Here is a 19,968-nt window from a genome sequence, read left to right as displayed (position 1 = left end):
TAGAATATATATAGTCCACTATAGTAGTAGAATATATATAGTCCACTGTTGTAGTAGAATATATATAGTCCACTATTATAGTAGAATATATAGTCCACTGTTGTAGTAGAATATATATAGTCCACTATTATAGTAGAATATATAGTCCACTGTTGTAGTAGAATATATATAGTCCACTATTATAGTAGAATATATATAGTCCACTGTTGTAGTAGAATATATATAGTCCACTATTATAGTAGAATATATAGTCCACTGTTGTAGTAGAATATATATAGTCCACTATTATAGTAGAATATATAGTCCACTGTTGTAGTAGAATATATATAGTCCACTATTATAGTATAATATATATAGTCCACTATAGTAGTAGAATATATATAGTCCACTATTATAGTAGAATATATATAGTCCACTATAGTAGTAGAATATATATAGTCCACTGTAGTAGTAGAATATATATATAGTCCACTATAGTAGAATATATATAGTCCACTATAGTAGAATACATATAGAGTACACTGTAGTAGTAGAATATATATAGTCCACTATAGTAGAATATATATATAGTCCACTATAGTAGAATATATATAGAGTCCACTGTAGTAGTAGAATATATATAGTCCACTATAGTAGAATATATATAGTCCACTATAGTAGTAGAATATATATAGTCCACTGTAGTAGTAGAATATATATAGTCCACTATTATAGTAGAATATATATAGTCCACTATAGTAGTAGAATATATATAGTCCACTGTAGTAGTAGAATATATATATAGTCCACTATAGTAGAATATATATAGTCCACTATAGTAGAATATATATAGAGTACACTGTAGTAGTAGAATATATATAGTCCACTATAGTAGAATATATATAGTCCACTATAGTAGAATATATATAGAGTCCACTGTAGTAGTAGAATATATATAGTCCACTATAGTAGAATATATATAGTCCACTATAGTAGAATATATATATAGTCCACTATAGTAGTAGAATTATATATAGTCCACTGTAGTAGAATATATAGTCCACTATTATAGTAGAATATATATAGTCCACTATTATAGTAGAATATATATAGTCCACTATAGTAGAATATATATAGTCCACTATAGTAGTAGAATATATAGAGTCCACTGTAGTAGTAGAATATATATAGTCCACTGTAGTAGTAGAACCCAGTCTAGTGTACACTACTCACTGTAGTCTATGTTGAAGTGAGCCAGTCTAGTGTACACTACTCACTGTAGTCTATGTTGAAGTTAGCCAGTCTAGTGTACACTACTCACTGTAGTCTGTGTTGAAGTGAGCCAGTCTAGGGTACACTACTCACTGTAGTCTATGTTGAAGTGAGCCAGTCTAGTGTACACTACTCACTGTAGTCTATGTTGAAGTGAGCCAGTCTAGTGTACACTACTCACTGTAGTCTACGTTGAAGTTAGCCAGTCTAGTGTACACTACTCACTGTAGTCTATGTTGAAGTGAGCCAGTCTAGTGTACACTACTCACTGTAGTCTATGTTGAAGTGAGCCAGTCTAGTGTACACTACTCACTGTAGTCTGTGTTGAAGTGAGCCAGTCTAGTGTACACTACTCACTTTAGTCTATGTTGAAGTGAGCCAGTCTAGTGTACACTACTCACTGTAGTCTATGTTGAAGGGAGCCAGTCTAGTGTACACTACTCACTGTAGTCTATGTTGAAGTGAGCCAGTCTAGTGTACACTACTCACTGTAGTCTATGTTGAAGTGAGCCAGTCTAGTGTACACTACTCACTGTAGTCTACGTTGAAGTTAGCCAGTCTAGTGTACACTACTCACTGTAGTCTATGTTGAAGTGAGCCAGTCTAGTGTACACTACTCACTGTAGTCTATGTTGAAGTGAGCCAGTCTAGTGTACACTACTCACTGTAGTCTGTGTTGAAGTGAGCCAGTCTAGTGTACACTACTCACTGTAGTCTGTGTTGAAGTGAGCCAGTCTAGTGTACACTACTCACTTTAGTCTATGTTGAAGTGAGCCAGTCTAGTGTACACTACTCACTGTAGTCTATGTTGAAGGGAGCCAGTCTAGTGTACACTACTCACTGTAGTCTACGTTGAAGTGAGCCAGTCTAGTGTACACTACTCACTGTAGTCTATGTTGAAGTGAGCCAGTCTAGTGTACACTACTCACTGTAGTCTACGTTGAAGTGAGCCAGTCTAGTGTACACTACTCACTGTAGTCTATGTTGAAGTGAGCCAGTCTAGTGTACACTACTCACTGTAGTCTATGTTGAAGTGAGCCAGTCTAGTGTACACTACTCACTGTAGTCTATGTTGAAGTGAGCCAGTCTAGTGTACACTACTCACTGTAGTCTATGTTGAAGTGAGCCAGTCTAGTGTACACTACTCACTGTAGTCTATGTTGAAGTGAGCCAGTCTAGTGTACACTACTCACTGTAGTCTATGTTGAAGTGAGCCAGTCTAGTGTACACTATGTTAGTGAGCCAGTCTAGTGTACACTACTCACTGTAGTCTATGTTGAAGTGAGCCAGTCTAGTGTACACTACTCACTGTAGCCTATGTTGAAGTGAGCCAGTCTAGTGTACACTACTCACTGTAGTCTATGTTGAAGTGAGCCAGTCTAGTGTACACTACTCACTGTAGTCTATGTTGAAGTGAGCCAGTCTAGTGTACACTACTCACTGTAGTCTATGTTGAAGTGAGCCAGTCTAGTACACTCTATGTTGAAGTGAGCCAGTCTAGTGTACACTACTCACTGTAGTCTATGTTGAAGTGAGCCAGTCTAGTGTACACTACTCACTGTAGTCTATGTTGAAGTGAGCCAGTCTAGTGTACACTACTCACTGTAGTCTATGTTGAAGTGAGCCAGTCTAGTGTACACTACTCACTGTAGTCTATGTTGAAGTGAGCCAGTCCTTCCCCAGTGAAGTAGGTTCCTCTCTCTACGTGCAGGAAACAGTGTTTACTCTTCTTCTCCTGAATAACCTCTTTGACCCCAGACGCCCCCTGGTTCATCAGGTTCCAGCCCCTGATACACCCGTCCAGACGAGGGTTGATCTGTACAGGGGTCACATCAATGTCATCAGGTGGTTGTATGATGGTTGTTTTACGGTTATGGAATCGTTGTTTTTATGGTCGTTCTGCGGTTGTCGAGTGATTATCTGTTCATTATTTGTGTGGTTGTGTGGTTATTGGTTGAATGTTTGTTCTAAGGTTTGTTCTGTGGTTTGTTCTATGGTTGTTCTGTGGTTGTGGTGTGGTTGTTCTGTGGTTGTGGTGTGGTTGTTCTGTGGTTGTTCTGTGGTTGTTCTGTGGTTGATCTATGGTTGTTCTGTGGTTGTTGTGTGGTTGATCTATGGTTGTTCTGTGGTTGTTGTGTGGTTGATCTATGGTTGTTCTGTGGTTGTGGTGTGGTTGATCTATGGTTGTTCTGTGGTTGTGGTGTGGTTGTTCTGTGGTTGTGGTGTGGTTGTTCTATGGTTGTTCTGTGGTTGTGGTGTGGTTGATCTATGGTTGTTCTGTGGTTGTGGTGTGGTTGTTCTGTGGTTGTTCTGTGGTTGATGGTGTGGTTGTTCTGTGGTTGTGGTGTGGTTGATCTATGGTTGTTCTGTGGTTGTGGTGTGGTTGATCTATGGTTATTCTGTGGTTGTGGTGTGGTTGTTCTGTGGTTGTTCTGTGGTTGTGGTGTGGTTGTTCTGTGGTTGTTGTGTGGTTGATCTATGGTTGTTCTGTGGTTGTGGTGTGGTTGATCTATGGTTGTTCTGTGGTTGTGGTGTGGTTGTTCTATGGTTGTTCTGTGGTTGTTCTATAGTTGTTCTGTGGTTGTTCTGTGGTTGTTCTATGGTTGTTCTGTGGTTGTTCTATAGTTGTTCTGTGGTTGTGGTGTGGTTGTTCTGTGGTTGTTCTATGGTTGTTCTGTGGTTGGTGTTGCGGCAGCGGGCTGTTTACCGGTTTGATGACGCTGTCGGTGCGGTTGGGCAGCCCTGCGATGTACACCTTGGTCTCCAGTTTCCCGTTAATGGACGTAAAGAGACTCTCAGGGCTGTTGATGCTCATCACAGCTTCCTTACTGATCTTAACACTGATACTGGACTCTAGTTCATCTACTGAGATCTACAACAACATTACACAACAACAACATTACACAACAACAACATTACACAACAACATTACACAACAACAACAACATTACACGACAACAACAACATTACACGACAACAACAACATTACACAACAACAACATTACACAACAACAACATTACACGACAACAACAACATTACACGACAACAACAACATTACACAACAACAACATTACACAACAACAACATTACGACAACAACAACATTACACAACAACAACATTACACAACAACAACATTACACGACAACAACATTATACGACAACAACATTATACGACAACAACAACATTACACGACAACAACATTACACGACAACAACATTACACGACAACAACATTATACGACAACAACATTACACGACAACAACATTACACGACAACAACATTACACGACAACAACATTACACGACAACAACAACATTACACGACAACAACAACATTACACAACAACATCAGCATTACACGACAACAACATTACACGACAACAACATTACACGACAACAACAGCATTACACGACAACAACAGCATTACACGACAACAACATTATACGACAACAACATTACACGACAACAACATTACACGACAACAACATTACACGACAACAACATTACACAACAACAACATTACACGACAACAACAACATTACACAACAACATTACACAACAACAACATTACACGACAACAACATTACATTACAACACATTACACAACAACAACATTACAACAACAACAACAACACACAACAACATTACAACAACAACATTACACAACAACAACATTACACAACAACAACAACAACAACAACATTACACGACAACAACAACATTACACAACAACAACATTACACAACAACAACATTACACGACAACAACATTACACGACAACAACATTACACGACAACAACATTACACGACAACAACATTACGACAACAACATTACAACAACATTACATTACACGACAACAACATTACAACAACAACATTACGACAACAACATTACACAACAACAACATTACACAACAACAACAACATTACACGACAACAACATTACACAACAACAACAACATTACGACAACAACATTAACAACAACATTACACGACAACAACATTACACAACAACAACATTACACGACAACAACATTACACAACAACAACAACATTACACGACAACAACATTACACGACAACATCAACATTACACGACAACAACATTACACAACAACATTACACAACAGCATTACACAACAACAACAACATTACACGACAACAACATTACACGACAACAACATTACACAACAACAACATTACACAACAACAACAACATTACACGACAACAACAACATTACACAACAACAACATTACACAACAACAACAACATTACACGACAACAACATTACACAACAACAACAACATTACACGACAACAACATTACACGACAACAACATTATACGACAACAACATTACACGACAACAACATTACACAACAACAGCATTACACGACAACATTACACAACAACAACAACATTACACAACAACAACAACATTACACAACAACAACAACATTACACAACAACAACATTACACAACAACAACAACATTACACAACAACAACAACATTACACAACAACAACATTACACAACAACATTACACAACAACAACATTACACAACAACATTACACAACAACAACATTACACAACAACAACATTACACAACAACATTACACAACAACAACAACATTACACAACAACAACATTACACAACAACAACATTACACGACAACAACATTACACGACAACAACAACATTACACGACAACAACAACATTACACAACAACAACAACATTACACGACAACAACATTACACAACAACAACAACATTACACGACAACAACATTACACAACAACAACAACATTACACGACAACAACAACATTACACGACAACAACAACATTACACAATAACAACAACATTACACAACAACAACATTACACAACAACAACATTACACGACAACAACATTACACGACAACAACATTACACAAAAACAACATTACACGACAACAACATTACACGACAACAACAACATTACACGATAACAACAACATTACACAACAACATCAGCATTACACGACAACAACATTACACGACAACAACATTACACGACAACAACAGCATTACACAACAACAACAACATTACACGACAACAACATTACACGACAACAACATTACACGACAACAACATTACACGACAACAACATTACACAACAACAACATTACACAACAACATTACACAACAACAACATTACACAACAACAACAACATTACACGACAACAACATTACACGACAACAACATTACACAACAACAACATTACACAACAACAACAACATTACACAACAACAACATTACACAACAACAACATTACACAACAACAACAACATTACACAACAACAACAACATTACACAACAACAACATTACACAACAACAACATTACACGACAACAACATTACACGACAACTACAACATTACACGACAACAACATTACACAACAACAACATTACAACAACAACATTACACAACAACAACATTACACAACAACAACAACATTACACGACAACAACATTACACGACAACAACATTACACGACAACAACATTACACAACAACATTACACGACAACAACATTACACAACAACATTACACAACAACAACATTATACGACAACAACATTACACGACAACAACAACATTACACGACAACAACATTACACAACAACAACAACATTACACAACAACAACAACATTACACAACAACAACATTACACAACAACAACATTACACGACAACAACATTACACGACAACTACAACATTACACGACAACAACAACATTACACAACAACAACAACATTACACAACAACAACATTACACAACAACAACATTACACAACAACAACAACATTACACGACAACAACAACATTACACAACAACAACAACATTACACGACAACAACAACATTACACAATAACAACAACATTACACAACAACAACAACATTACACGACAACAACATTACACGACAACAACATTACACGACAACAACATTACACGACAACAACATTACACAACAACAACAACATTACACGACAACAACATTACACAACAACAACAACATTACACGACAACAACAACATTACACAATAACAACAACATTACACAACAACAACAACATTACACGACAACAACATTACACGACAACAACATTACACGACAACAACATTACACAACAACAACAACATTACACGACAACAACATTACACGACAACAACATTACACGACAACAACAACATTACACGACAACAACAACATTACACGACAACAACATTACACGACATCAACATTACACGCCAACAACATTACACGACAACAACAACATTACACAACAACAACAACATTACACGACAACACCAACATTACACAATAACAACAACATTACACAACAACAACATTACACGACAACAACAACATTACACGACAACAACATTACACAACAACAACAACATTACACGACAACAACAACATTACACGACAACAACAACATTACACGACAACAACAACATTACACGACAACAACAACATTACACGACAACAACAACATTACACAACAACAACAACATTACACGACAACAACAACATTACACGACAACAACAACATTACACAATAACAAAAACATTACACAACAACAACAACATTACACGACAACAACAACATTACACAACAACAACAACATTACACGACAACAACATTACACGACAACAACATTACACGACAACAACATTACACAACAACAACATTACACGACAACAACATTACACGACAACAACATTACACGACAACAACATTACACGACAACAACAACATTACACGGCAACAACATTACACAACAACAACATTACACAACAACAACAACATTACACGACAACAACATTACACAACAACAACATTACACGACAACAACATTACACAACAACATTACATAGCAACAACAACATTACACAACAACAACAACATTACACGACAACAACATTACACGACAACAACATTACACGACAACAACATTACACAACAACAACATTACACGACAACAACATTACACGACAACAACATTACACGACAACAACATTACACGACAACAACAACATTACACGGCAACAACATTACACAACAACAACATTACACAACAACAACAACATTACACGACAACAACATTACACAACAACAACATTACACGACAACAACATTACACAACAACATTACATAGCAACAACAACAACAACACACAACTACAACATTACATACCAACAACAAGATAACAGATAACTAATATAACCAGCTAGAGACAGTCAGGTTGGACAGAGGACTAATACAACCAGCTAGAGACAGTCAGGTTGGACAGAGGACTAATACAACCAGCTAGAGACAGTCAGGTTGGACAGAGGACTAATATAACCAGCTAGAGACAGTCAGGTTGGACAGAGGACTAATATAACCAGCTAGAGACAGTCAGGTTGGACAGAGGACTAATATAACCAGCTAGAGACAGTCAGGTTGGACAGACGACTAATATAACCAGCTAGAGACAGTCAGGTTGGACAGAGGACTAATATAACCAGCTAGAGACAGTCAGGTTGGACAGGTGACTAATATAACCAGCTAGAGACAGTCAGGTTGGACAGAGGACTAATATAACCAGCTAGAGACAGTCAGGTTGGACAGGTGACTAATATAACCAGCTAGAGACAGTCAGGTTGGACAGGTGACTAATATAACCAGCTAGAGACAGTCAGGTTGGACAGGTGACTAATATAACCAGCTAGAGACAGTCAGGTTGGACAGGTGACTAATATAACCAGCTAGAGACAGTCAGGTTGGACAGGTGACTAATATAACCAGCTAGAGACAGTCAGGTTGGACAGGTGACTAATATAACCAGCTAGAGACAGTCAGGTTGGACAGAGGACTAATATAACCAGCTAGAGACAGTCAGGTTGGACAGAGGACTAATATAACCAGCTAGAGACAGTCAGGTTGGACAGAGGACTAATATAACCAGCTAGAGACAGTCAGGTTGGACAGAGGACTAATATAACCAGCTAGAGACAGTCAGGTTGGACAGAGGACTAATATAACCAGCTAGAGACAGTAAAAGACAGGCAGTCAGGTTGGACAGACGACTAATATAACCAGCTAGAGACAGTCAGGTTGGACAGACGACTAATATAACCAGCTAGAGACAGTAAAAGACAGGCAGTCAGGTTGGACAGACGACTAATATAACCAGCTAGAGACAGTCAGGTTGGACAGACGACTAATATAACCAGCTAGAGACAGTCAGGTTGGACAGGTGACTACTATAACCAGCTAGAGACAGTCAGGTTGGACAGGTGACTAATATAACCAGCTAGAGACAGTCAGGGACTAATATAACCAGCTAGAGACAGTAAAAGACAGGCAGTCAGGTTGGACAGACGACTAATATAACCAGCTAGAGACAGTCAGGTTGGACAGACGACTAATATAACCAGCTAGAGACAGTCAGGTTGGACAGAGGACTAATATAATCAGCTAGAGACAGTAAAAGACAGGCAGTCAGGTTGGACAGAGGACTAATATAACTAGCTAGAGACAGTAGAAGACAGGCAGTCAGGTTGGACAGAGGACTAATACAACCAGCTAGAGACAGTAGAAGACAGGCAGTCAGGTTGGACAGGTGACTAATATAACCAGCTAGAGACAGTCAGGTTGGACAGGTGACTAATATAACCAGCTAGAGACAGTAAAAGACAGGCAGTCAGGTTGGACAGAGGACTAATATAACCAGCTAGAGACAGTCAGGTTGGACAGGTGACTACTATAACCAGCTAGAGACAGTCAGGTTGGACAGGTGACTAATATAACCAGCTAGAGACAGTCAGGTTGGACAGACGACTAATATAACCAGCTAGAGACAGTAAAAGACAGGCAGTCAGGTTGGACAGACGACTAATATAACCAGCTAGAGACAGTCAGGTTGGACAGACTAATATAAGACTAGAGACAGTCAGGTTGGACAGAGGACTAATATAACCAGCTAGCAGTCAGGTTGGACAGAGGACTAATATAACTAGCTAGAGACAGTAAAAGACAGGCAGTCAGGTTGGACAGAGGACTAATATAACCAGCTAGAGACAGTCAGGTTGGACAGAGGACTAATACAACCAGCTAGAGACAGTAGAAGACAGGCAGTCAGGTTGGACAGAGGACTAATACAACCAGCTAGAGACAGTAGAAGACAGGCAGTCAGGTTGGACAGGTGACTAATATAACCAGCTAGAGACAGTCAGGTTGGACAGGTGACTAATATAACCAGCTAGAGACAGTAAAAGACAGGCAGTCAGGTTGGACAGAGGACTAATATAACCAGCTAGAGACAGTCAGGTTGGACAGGTGACTAATATAACCAGCTAGAGACAGTAAAAGACAGGCAGTCAGGTTGGACAGAGGACTAATATAACCAGCTAGAGACAGTCAGGTTGGACAGAGGACTAATATAACCAGCTAGAGACAGTCAGGTTGGACAGGTGACTAATATAACCAGCTAGAGACAGTCAGGTTGGACAGAGGACTAATACAACCAGCTAGAGACAGTAAAAGACAGGCAGTCAGGTTGGACAGGTGACTAATATAACCAGCTAGAGACAGTCAGGTTGGACAGAGGACTAATACAACCAGCTAGAGACAGTAAAAAGTCATCAGTGATGTAATCCACGAGCCAGTCTTACCACATGCCACTGTCCGTCGTTGATGGCCTTGCCCCCGCTGGTGACCTTCAGGGAGTGCTGGGTCTTGAACTGGACCTCGATCCGTCCTCCCCTCAGCCCCAGCATGAACCATGAGTCCTGGGAAGACTCTGCGTACAGAACCACCCCTTCTGGATCAAACGTACGGAAGTCAAACTCTGCAGCAAACCTGGAGACACACGACCCAGACGACCCGGACGATTTAGGGTACAGTCGTGTAGTGAACAGGACTGCATCTCTACCTCGGGTGTGTTTAAACCCCCTTACTTGGTGTTCTCCGGTAGTCTGAAGCGGAGGTATATGACAGGCCCTCCGGTGAATTGTTCTCCCAGGTACAGCATCTCAGAGTGTTTGTAGTCGTAGAGCTGGACACACACCGGCACCTCCTCGCAGGAACGCTGGTCCTCCGCTAACCGCAGGCCCTGACGACCTTCGCAGTGGCAGGAGTAGCTACCCACCGTGTTCACACACGCGCCCTCACACACGCCCACCTCGCACTCGTCGACATCTGGGGACAACCACGAGCGTCAGGCGGAGAGGGTAGAGGTCAGAGGTCATTACAGGAGGTACAGGAGGTACAGGGTTAAGATCAGTTGATACCAAAAGTTCCATTAGGTCCTTGAATATAATTGTCTCTGACATTTTTTTTTATTTGTCAGACTGTATATTTAGGGGCGGCAGGTAGCCTAGTGGTTACAGAGTTGGGCCAGTAACCGAAAGGTTGCTAGATCGAATCCCTGAGCTGACAAGGTAAAAATCTGTCGTTCTGCCCCTGAACAAGACAGTTAACCCACTGTTCCTAGACCAGTTAACCCACTGTTCCTAGACCAGTTACCCCACTGTTCCTAGACCAGTTAACCCACTGTTCCTAGACCAGTTAACCCACTGCTCCTAGACCAGTTAACCCACTGTTCCTAGGACCGTCATTGTAAATAAGAACTTGTTCATAACTGACCTGACTAGTTAAATGAACATGTTCCTGTCTTGTGATAGTGTCTTTCTCCTGTGGTCAGTGTGGGTACAGTGGAGTGGCATCTCACCCAAACAGGAACGCAAGGTGAAGTTGTAACTGAAGCCCGGGGGACACTGGCACTCATACATGCCAGGGTTGTTGACACATTTAGCCGGTTCTTCACAGATACTGGGGTACAGCAGACACTCATTGATATCTGGGGAGGGAACACATTTTAGCTGGTTCCTCAGAGATACTGGGGTACAGCAGACACTCATTGATATCTGGGGAGGGAACACATTTAGCTGGTTCCTCAGAGATACTGGGGTACAGCAGACACTCTCTGGGGAGGGAACACATATATTACTGGTTCCTCAGAGATACTGGGGTACAGCAGGCACTCATTGATATCTGGGGAGGGAACACAGTTAGCTGGTTCCTCAGAGATACTGGGGTACAGCAGACACTCTCTGGTATACAGGAGGAGACACATACATCTTCAGTGTGATTTGTTAATATGGAGGTTTGGTTTAGTCATGAGACAATCGCACAAACATTAACACAAGCAGCAACAGAGACGGAAGCCTGTTTCTGGTAACAGCGATGGTCAATGACCCTGAGGTTTAAACACTCTTATGTAACACTGTACTGGTCAGTCATCTCCCTCTGTTAATCTAAATTACGGTCTGGGTCTGTAAAAATAGAGTATAATCTAGTGTCTGGGCTTGTAAATCTAGAGTCTAATCTAGTGTCTGGGCTTGTAAATCTAGAGTCTAATCTAGTGTCTGGGTCTGTAAATCTAGAGTCTAATCTAGTGTCTGGGCTTGTAAATCTAGAGTCTAATCTAGTGTCTGGGCTTGTAAATCTAGAGTCTAATCTAGTGTCTGGGCTTGAAAATCTAGAGTCTAATCTAGTGTCTGGGCTTGTAAATCTAGAGTCTAATCTAGTGTCTGGGCTTGAAAATCTAGAGTCTAATCTAGTGTCTGGGCTTGTAAATCTAGAGTCTAATCTAGTGTCTGGGCTTGTAAATCTAGAGTCTAATCTAGTGTCTGGGCTTGAAAATCTAGAGTCTAATCTAGTGTCTGGGCTTGTAAATCTAGAGTCTAATCTAGTGTCTGGGCTTGTAAATCTAGAGTTTAATCTAGTGTCTGGGCTTGTAAATCTAGAGTCTAATCTAGTGTCTGGGTCTGTAAATCTAGAGTCTAATCTAGTGTCTGGGCTTGTAAATCTAGAGTCTAATCTAGTGTCTGGGCTTGTAAATCTAGAGTCTAATCTAGTGTCTGGGCTTGTAAATCTAGAGTCTAATCTAGTGTCTGGGCTTGTAAATCTAGAGTCTAATCTAGTGTCTGGGTCTGTAAATCTAGAGTCTAATCTAGTGTCTGGGCTTGTAAATCTAGAGTCTAATCTAGTGTCTGGGCTTGTAAATCTAGAGTCTAATCTAGTGTCTGGGCTTGTAAATCTAGAGTCTAATCTAGTGTCTGGGCTTGTAAATCTAGAGTCTAATCTAGTGTCTGGGTCTGTAAAGATAGAGAATAATCTAGTGTCTGGGCTTGAAAATCTAGAGTCTAATATAGAGGAGTCTAAACTAGAGTATGGGCCTGCAACTCTAGTCTAGAGTCTAAACTAGATTCTAAACTGGAGTCCAGTTTACCTGTACAGTGGATCTATATAACAGTAACTGTTACCTGTACAGTGGATCTATATACCTGTACAATGGATCTATATACCAGTAACTGTTACCTGTACAGTGGATCTATATACCAGTAACTGTTACCTGTACAGTGGATCTATATACCAGGAACTGTTACCTGTACAGTGGATCTATATTAACAGTAACTGTTACCTGTACAGTGGATCTATATACCTGTACAATGGATCTATATACCAGTAACTGTTACCTGTACAGTGGATCTATATACCAGGAACTGTTACCTGTACAGTGGATCTATATTAACAGTAACTGTTACCTGTACAGTGGATCTATATAACAGTAACTGTTACCTGTACAGTGGATCTATATTAACAGTAACTGTTACCTGTACAGTGGATCTATATACCTGTACAATGGATCTATATACCAGTAACTGTTACCTGTACAGTGGATCTATATACCAGGAACTGTTACCTGTACAGTGGATCTATATTAACAGTAACTGTTACCTGTACAGTGGATCTATATACCTGTACAATGGATCTATATACCAGTAACTGTTACCTGTACAGTGGATCTATATACCAGGAACTGTTACCTGTACAGTGGATCTATATTAACAGTAACTGTTACCTGTACAGTGGATCTATATTAACAGTAACTGTTACCTGTACAGTGGATCTATATAACAGTAACTGTTACCTGTACAGTGGATCTATATACCAGTAACTGGTACCTGTACAGTGGATCTATATAACAGTAACTGTTACCTGTACAGTGGATCTATATACCAGTACAGTGGATCTATATACCTGTACAGTGGATCTATATAACAGTAATTGTTACCTGTACAGTGGATCTATATACCAGTACAGTGGATCTATATACCAGTAACTGTTACCTGTACAGTGGATCTATATACCTGTACAGTGGATCTATATAACAGTAACTGTTACCAGTACAGTGGATCTATATACCTGTACAGTGGATCTATATAACAGTAACTGGTACCTGTACAGTGGATCTATATAACAGTAACTGTTACCTGTACAGTGGATCTATATACCAGTAACTGTTACCTGTACAGTGGATCTATATACCTGTACAGTGGATCTATATACCAGTAACTGTTACCTGTACAGTGGATCTATATAACAGTAACTGTTACATGTACAGTGGATCTATATACCTGTACAATGGATCTATATACCAGTAACTGTTACCAGTACAGTGGATCTATATACCTGTACAATGGATCTATATAACAGTAACTGTTACCTGTACAGTGGATCTATATACCAGTAACTGGTACCTGTACAGTGGATCTATATACCAGTAACTGTTACCTGTACAGTGGATCTATATAACAGTAACTGTTACCTGTACAGTGGATCTATATACCAGTAACTGTTACCTGTACAGTGGATCTATATACCAGTACAGTGGATCTATATACCAGTACAGTGGATCTATATACCAGTACAGTGGATCTATATAACAGTAACTGGTACCTGTACAGTGGATCTATATACCAGTAACTGTTACCTGTACAGTGGATCTATATACCAGTAACTGTTACCTGTACAGTGGATCTATATACCAGTACAGTGGATCTATATACCAGTAACTGTTACCTGTACAGTGGATCTATATACCTGTACAGTGGATCTATATAACAGTAACTGTTACCTGTACAGTGGATCTATATACCAGTAACTGTTACCTGTACAGTGGATCTATATAACAGTAACTGTTACCTGTACAGTGGATCTATATACCTGTACAGTGGATCTATATACCAGTACAGTGGATCTATATACCAGTAACTGTTACCTGTACAGTGGATCTATATACCAGTAACTGTTACCTGTACAGTGGATCTATATTAACAGTAACTGTTACCTGTACAGTGGATCTATATACCTGTAACTGTTACCTGTACAGTGGATCTATATAACAGTAACTGTTACCTGTACAGTGGATCTATATACCTGTACAGTGGATCTATATACCAGTAACTGGTAACCTGTACAGTGGATCTATATACCAGTAACTGGTAACCTGTACAGTGGATCTATATACCAGTAACTGTTACCTGTACAGTGGATCTATATACCAGTACAGTGGATCTATATAACAGTAACTGTTACCTGTACAGTGGATCTATATACCAGTACAGTGGATCTATATACCTGTACAGTGGATCTATATACCTGTACAGTGGATCTATATACCAGTAACTGGTAACCTGTACAGTGGATCTATATAACAGTAACTGTTACCTGTACAGTGGATCTATATACCAGTAACTGTTACCTGTACAGTGGATCTATATACCTGTACAGTGGATCTATATACCTGTACAGTGGATCTATATACCAGTAAGTGTTACCTGTACAGTGGATCTATATAACAGTAACTGTTACCAGTACAGTGGATCTATATAACAGTAACTGTTACCTGTACAGTGGATCTATATAACAGTAACTGTTACCAGTACAGTGGATCTATATACCTGTACAGTGGATCTATATACCAGTAACTGTTACCAGTACAGTGGATCTATATAACAGTAACTGTTACCTGTACAGTGGATCTATATACCAGTAACTGTTACCTGTACAGTGGATCTATATACCTGTACAGTGGATCTATATACCAGTAACTGTTACCTGTACAGTGGATCTATATAACAGTAACTGTTACCAGTACAGTGGATCTATATACCTGTACAGTGGATCTATATACCAGTAACTGTTACCAGTACAGTGGATCTATATAACAGTAACTGTTACCTGTACAGTGGATCTATATACCAGTAACTGTTACCTGTACAGTGGATCTATATACCTGTACAGTGGATCTATATACCAGTAACTGTTACCTGTACAGTGGATCTATATACCAGTACAGTGGATCTATATAACAGTAACTGTTACCTGTACAGTGGATCTATATAACAGTAACAGTACAGTGGATCTATATACCAGTACAGTGGATCTATATACCTGTACAGTGGATCTATATACCAGTAACTGTTACCAGTACAGTGGATCTATATAACAGTAACTGTTACCTGTACAGTGGATCTATATACCAGTAACTGTTACCTGTACAGTGGATCTATATACCAGTACAGTGGATCTATATACCTGTACAATGGATCTATATACCAGTAACTGTTACCTGTACAGTGGATCTATATACCAGTACAGTGGATCTATATACCAGTACAGTGGATCTATATACCAGTACAGTGGATCTATATACCAGTAACTGTTACCTGTACAGTGGATCTATATACCAGTACAGTGGATCTATATAACAGTAATTGGTACCTGTAGAGTGGATCTATATACCAGTAACTGGTACCTGTACAGTGGATCTTCTCGCTGGTTCTGAACCGGTACCCATCGTCACACATACAGCGGAAGCTCCCGGGGGAGTTGTAACACTTCTGGTTGCAGCCGGCTTGGTGATCTGGGTCTGAACACTCGTCGATGTCTGATCGATAAAACAACCAATAACATGGTTATTCAAGAATAACAAAAGATGGATTTATTGACTATAAACTCGGCTCCAAGTCCTGTTACTGCCTAGTAAGTCAGCAACACCAACGTTTCTGACCAAACCTTTAGAGACGGATTCAAACCAGCAACCCAGTATTTGGCCAGGACCCAGTATTAAGCCAGGACCCAGTATTAAGCCAGGACCCAGTATTAAGTAGAACCCAGTATTAAGTAGGACACAATATTAAGTAGGACACAGTATTAAGTAGGACACAGTATTAAGCCAGGACCCAGTATTAAGTAGGACCCAGTATTAAGCAAGGACCCAGTATGAAGTAGGACCCAGTATGAAGTAGAACCCAGTATTAAGTAGGACACAGTATTAAGTAGGACACAGTATTAAGTAGGACACAGTATTAAGCCAGGACCCAGTATTAAGTAGGACCCAGTATTAAGCAAGGACCCAGTATGAAGTAGGACCCAGTATTAAGTAGTACCCAGTATTAAGTAGGACACAATATTAAGTAGGACCCAGTATTAAGCAAGGACCCAGTATGAAGTAGGACCCAGTATGAAGTAGGACCCAGTATTAAGTAGGACCCAGTATGAAGTAGGACCCAGTATTAAGTAGAAACCCAGTATTAAGCCAGGATCCAGTATTAAGTAGGACCCAGTATTAAGCAAGGACCCAGTATGAAGTAGGACCCAGTATGAAGTAGGACCCAGTATTAAGTAGGACCCAGTATTAAGTAGAAACCCAGTATTAAGCCAGGATCCAGTATTAAGTAGGACCCAGTATTAAGTAGCGCCCAGTATTAAGTAGGACCCAGTATTAAGCCAGGACCCAGTATTAAGCCAGGACCCAGTATTAAGCCAGGACCCAGTATTAAGCCAGGACCCAGGAATAAGCCAGGACCCAGTATTAAGTAGGACCCAGTATTAAGCCAGGACCCAGTATTAAGCCAGGACCCAGGAATAAGCCAGGACCCAGTATTAAGCCAGGACCCAGTATTAAGTAGGACCCAGTATTAAGCCAGGACCCAGTACTAAGCCAGGACCCAGTATTAAGCCAGGACCCAGGATTAAGCCAGGACCCAGGATTAAGCCAGGACCCAGTATTAAGCCAGGACCCAGTATTAAGTAGGACCCAGTATTAAGTAGGACCCAGTATTAAGCCAGGACCCAGGACTAAGCCAGGACCCAGTATTAAGTAGCGCCCAGTATTAAGCCAGGACCCAGTATTAAGCCAGGACCCAGTATTAAGCCAGGACCCTGTATGAAGTAGGACCCAGTATTAAGTAGGACCCAGTATTAAGCCAGGACCCAGTATTATTAAGCCAGGACCCAGTATTATTAAGTAGGACCCATTATGAAGTAGGACCCATTATGAAGTAGGACCCAGTATTAAGTAGGACCCAGTCTTAAGCCAGGACCCCATATGAAAGATCTGTAGTACGGGGAAACCCTGTCTGTCTGGTACCTACCATCCTCACAGCGCAGGCCCTTCCAGCCTGGTCCACACTGACAGGTGAAGGAGGCCTGTCTAACCCCAACCCTGTCTGTCTGGTACCTACCATCCTCACAGCGCGGGCACTTCCAGCCTGGTCCACACTGACAGGTGAAGGAGGCCTGTCTAACCCCAACCCTGTCTGTCTGGTACCTACCATCCTCACAGCGCGGGCCCTTCCAGCCTGGTCCACACTGACAGGTGAAGGAGGCCTGTCTAACCCCAACCCTGTCTGTCTGGTACCTACCATCCTCACAGCGCGGGCCCTTCCAGCCTGGTCCACACTGAGAGGTGAAGGAGGCCTGTCTAACCCCAACCCTGTCTGTATGGTACCTACCATCCTCACAGCGCGGGGCCCTTCCAGGAGGCCTGTCTAACCCCAACCCTGTCTGTCTGGTACCTACCATCCTCACAGCGCGGGCCCTTCCAGCCTGGTCGACATTGACAGGTGAAGGAGGCCTGGCCATCGATGCAACGTTCAGAACCCTCCTTGTAACATGGAAACGGAAGGCACTGGTCACTGATCTCTGCAGAACAACACACACAGAGGTATCATACAGCTATCCAGACAGGACTATACAGAACACATACAGGTATCCAGACAGGACTATACAGAACACATACAGGTATCCAGACAGGACAGGACTATACAGGTATCCAGACAGGACTATACAGAACACATACAGGTATCCAGACAGGACTATACAGAACACATACAGGTATCCAGACAGGACAGGACTATACAGAACACATACAGGTATCCAGACAGGACAGGACTATACAGAACACATACAGGTATTCAGACAGGACAGGACTATACAGAACACATACAGGTATCCAGACAGGACTATACAGGTATTCAGACAGGTATTCAGACAGGACAGGACTATACAGAACACATACAGGTATCCAGACAGGACAGGACTATACAGAACACATACAGGTATCCAGACAGGACAGGACTATACAGGTATCCAGACAGGTATCCAGACAGGACTATACAGAACACATACAGGTATCCAGACAGGACTATACAGAACACATACAGGTATCCAGACAGGACAGGACTATACAGGTATCCAGACAGGACTATACAGAACACATACAGGTATCCAGACAGGACTATACAGAACACATACAGGTATCCAGACAGGACTATACAGAACACATACAGGTATCCAGACAGGACAGGACTATACAGGTATCCAGACAGGACTATACAGAACACATACAGGTATCCAGACAGGACTATACAGAACACATACAGGTATCCAGACAGGACTATACAGAACACATACAGGTATCCAGACAGGACAGGACTATACAGGTATTCAGACAGGACTATACAGAACACATACAGGTATC

General features: G+C 40.7%; 1 protein-coding gene across 1 annotated transcript in view; it reads right to left on the bottom strand.

Moving 5' to 3' along the window:
• pros1 (protein S) overlaps positions 1 to 19,968 on the bottom strand; it is a 58,161-nt gene that overhangs the window by 4,335 nt on the left and 33,858 nt on the right. Inside the window, exons 5-11 of the mRNA XM_065016248.1 lie at positions 19,008 to 19,130; positions 16,960 to 17,091; positions 12,025 to 12,153; positions 11,252 to 11,492; positions 10,967 to 11,153; positions 3,959 to 4,123; positions 2,899 to 3,067 (exon numbers count right to left, since the gene is read on the bottom strand). Coding sequence (XP_064872320.1) covers positions 2,899 to 3,067; positions 3,959 to 4,123; positions 10,967 to 11,153; positions 11,252 to 11,492; positions 12,025 to 12,153; positions 16,960 to 17,091; positions 19,008 to 19,130 — 1,146 coding nt within the window. The remainder of the gene's footprint in view (positions 1 to 2,898; positions 3,068 to 3,958; positions 4,124 to 10,966; positions 11,154 to 11,251; positions 11,493 to 12,024; positions 12,154 to 16,959; positions 17,092 to 19,007; positions 19,131 to 19,968) is intronic.

The sequence above is a fragment of the Oncorhynchus nerka genome, unplaced genomic scaffold, assembly GCF_034236695.1.
Source record: "Oncorhynchus nerka isolate Pitt River unplaced genomic scaffold, Oner_Uvic_2.0 unplaced_scaffold_1063, whole genome shotgun sequence".
Classification (NCBI taxonomy): domain Eukaryota; kingdom Metazoa; phylum Chordata; class Actinopteri; order Salmoniformes; family Salmonidae; genus Oncorhynchus; species Oncorhynchus nerka.
The sequence above is the reverse complement of the archived record's forward strand: the minus strand, read 5'-3'. Positions and strand labels throughout refer to the sequence as shown.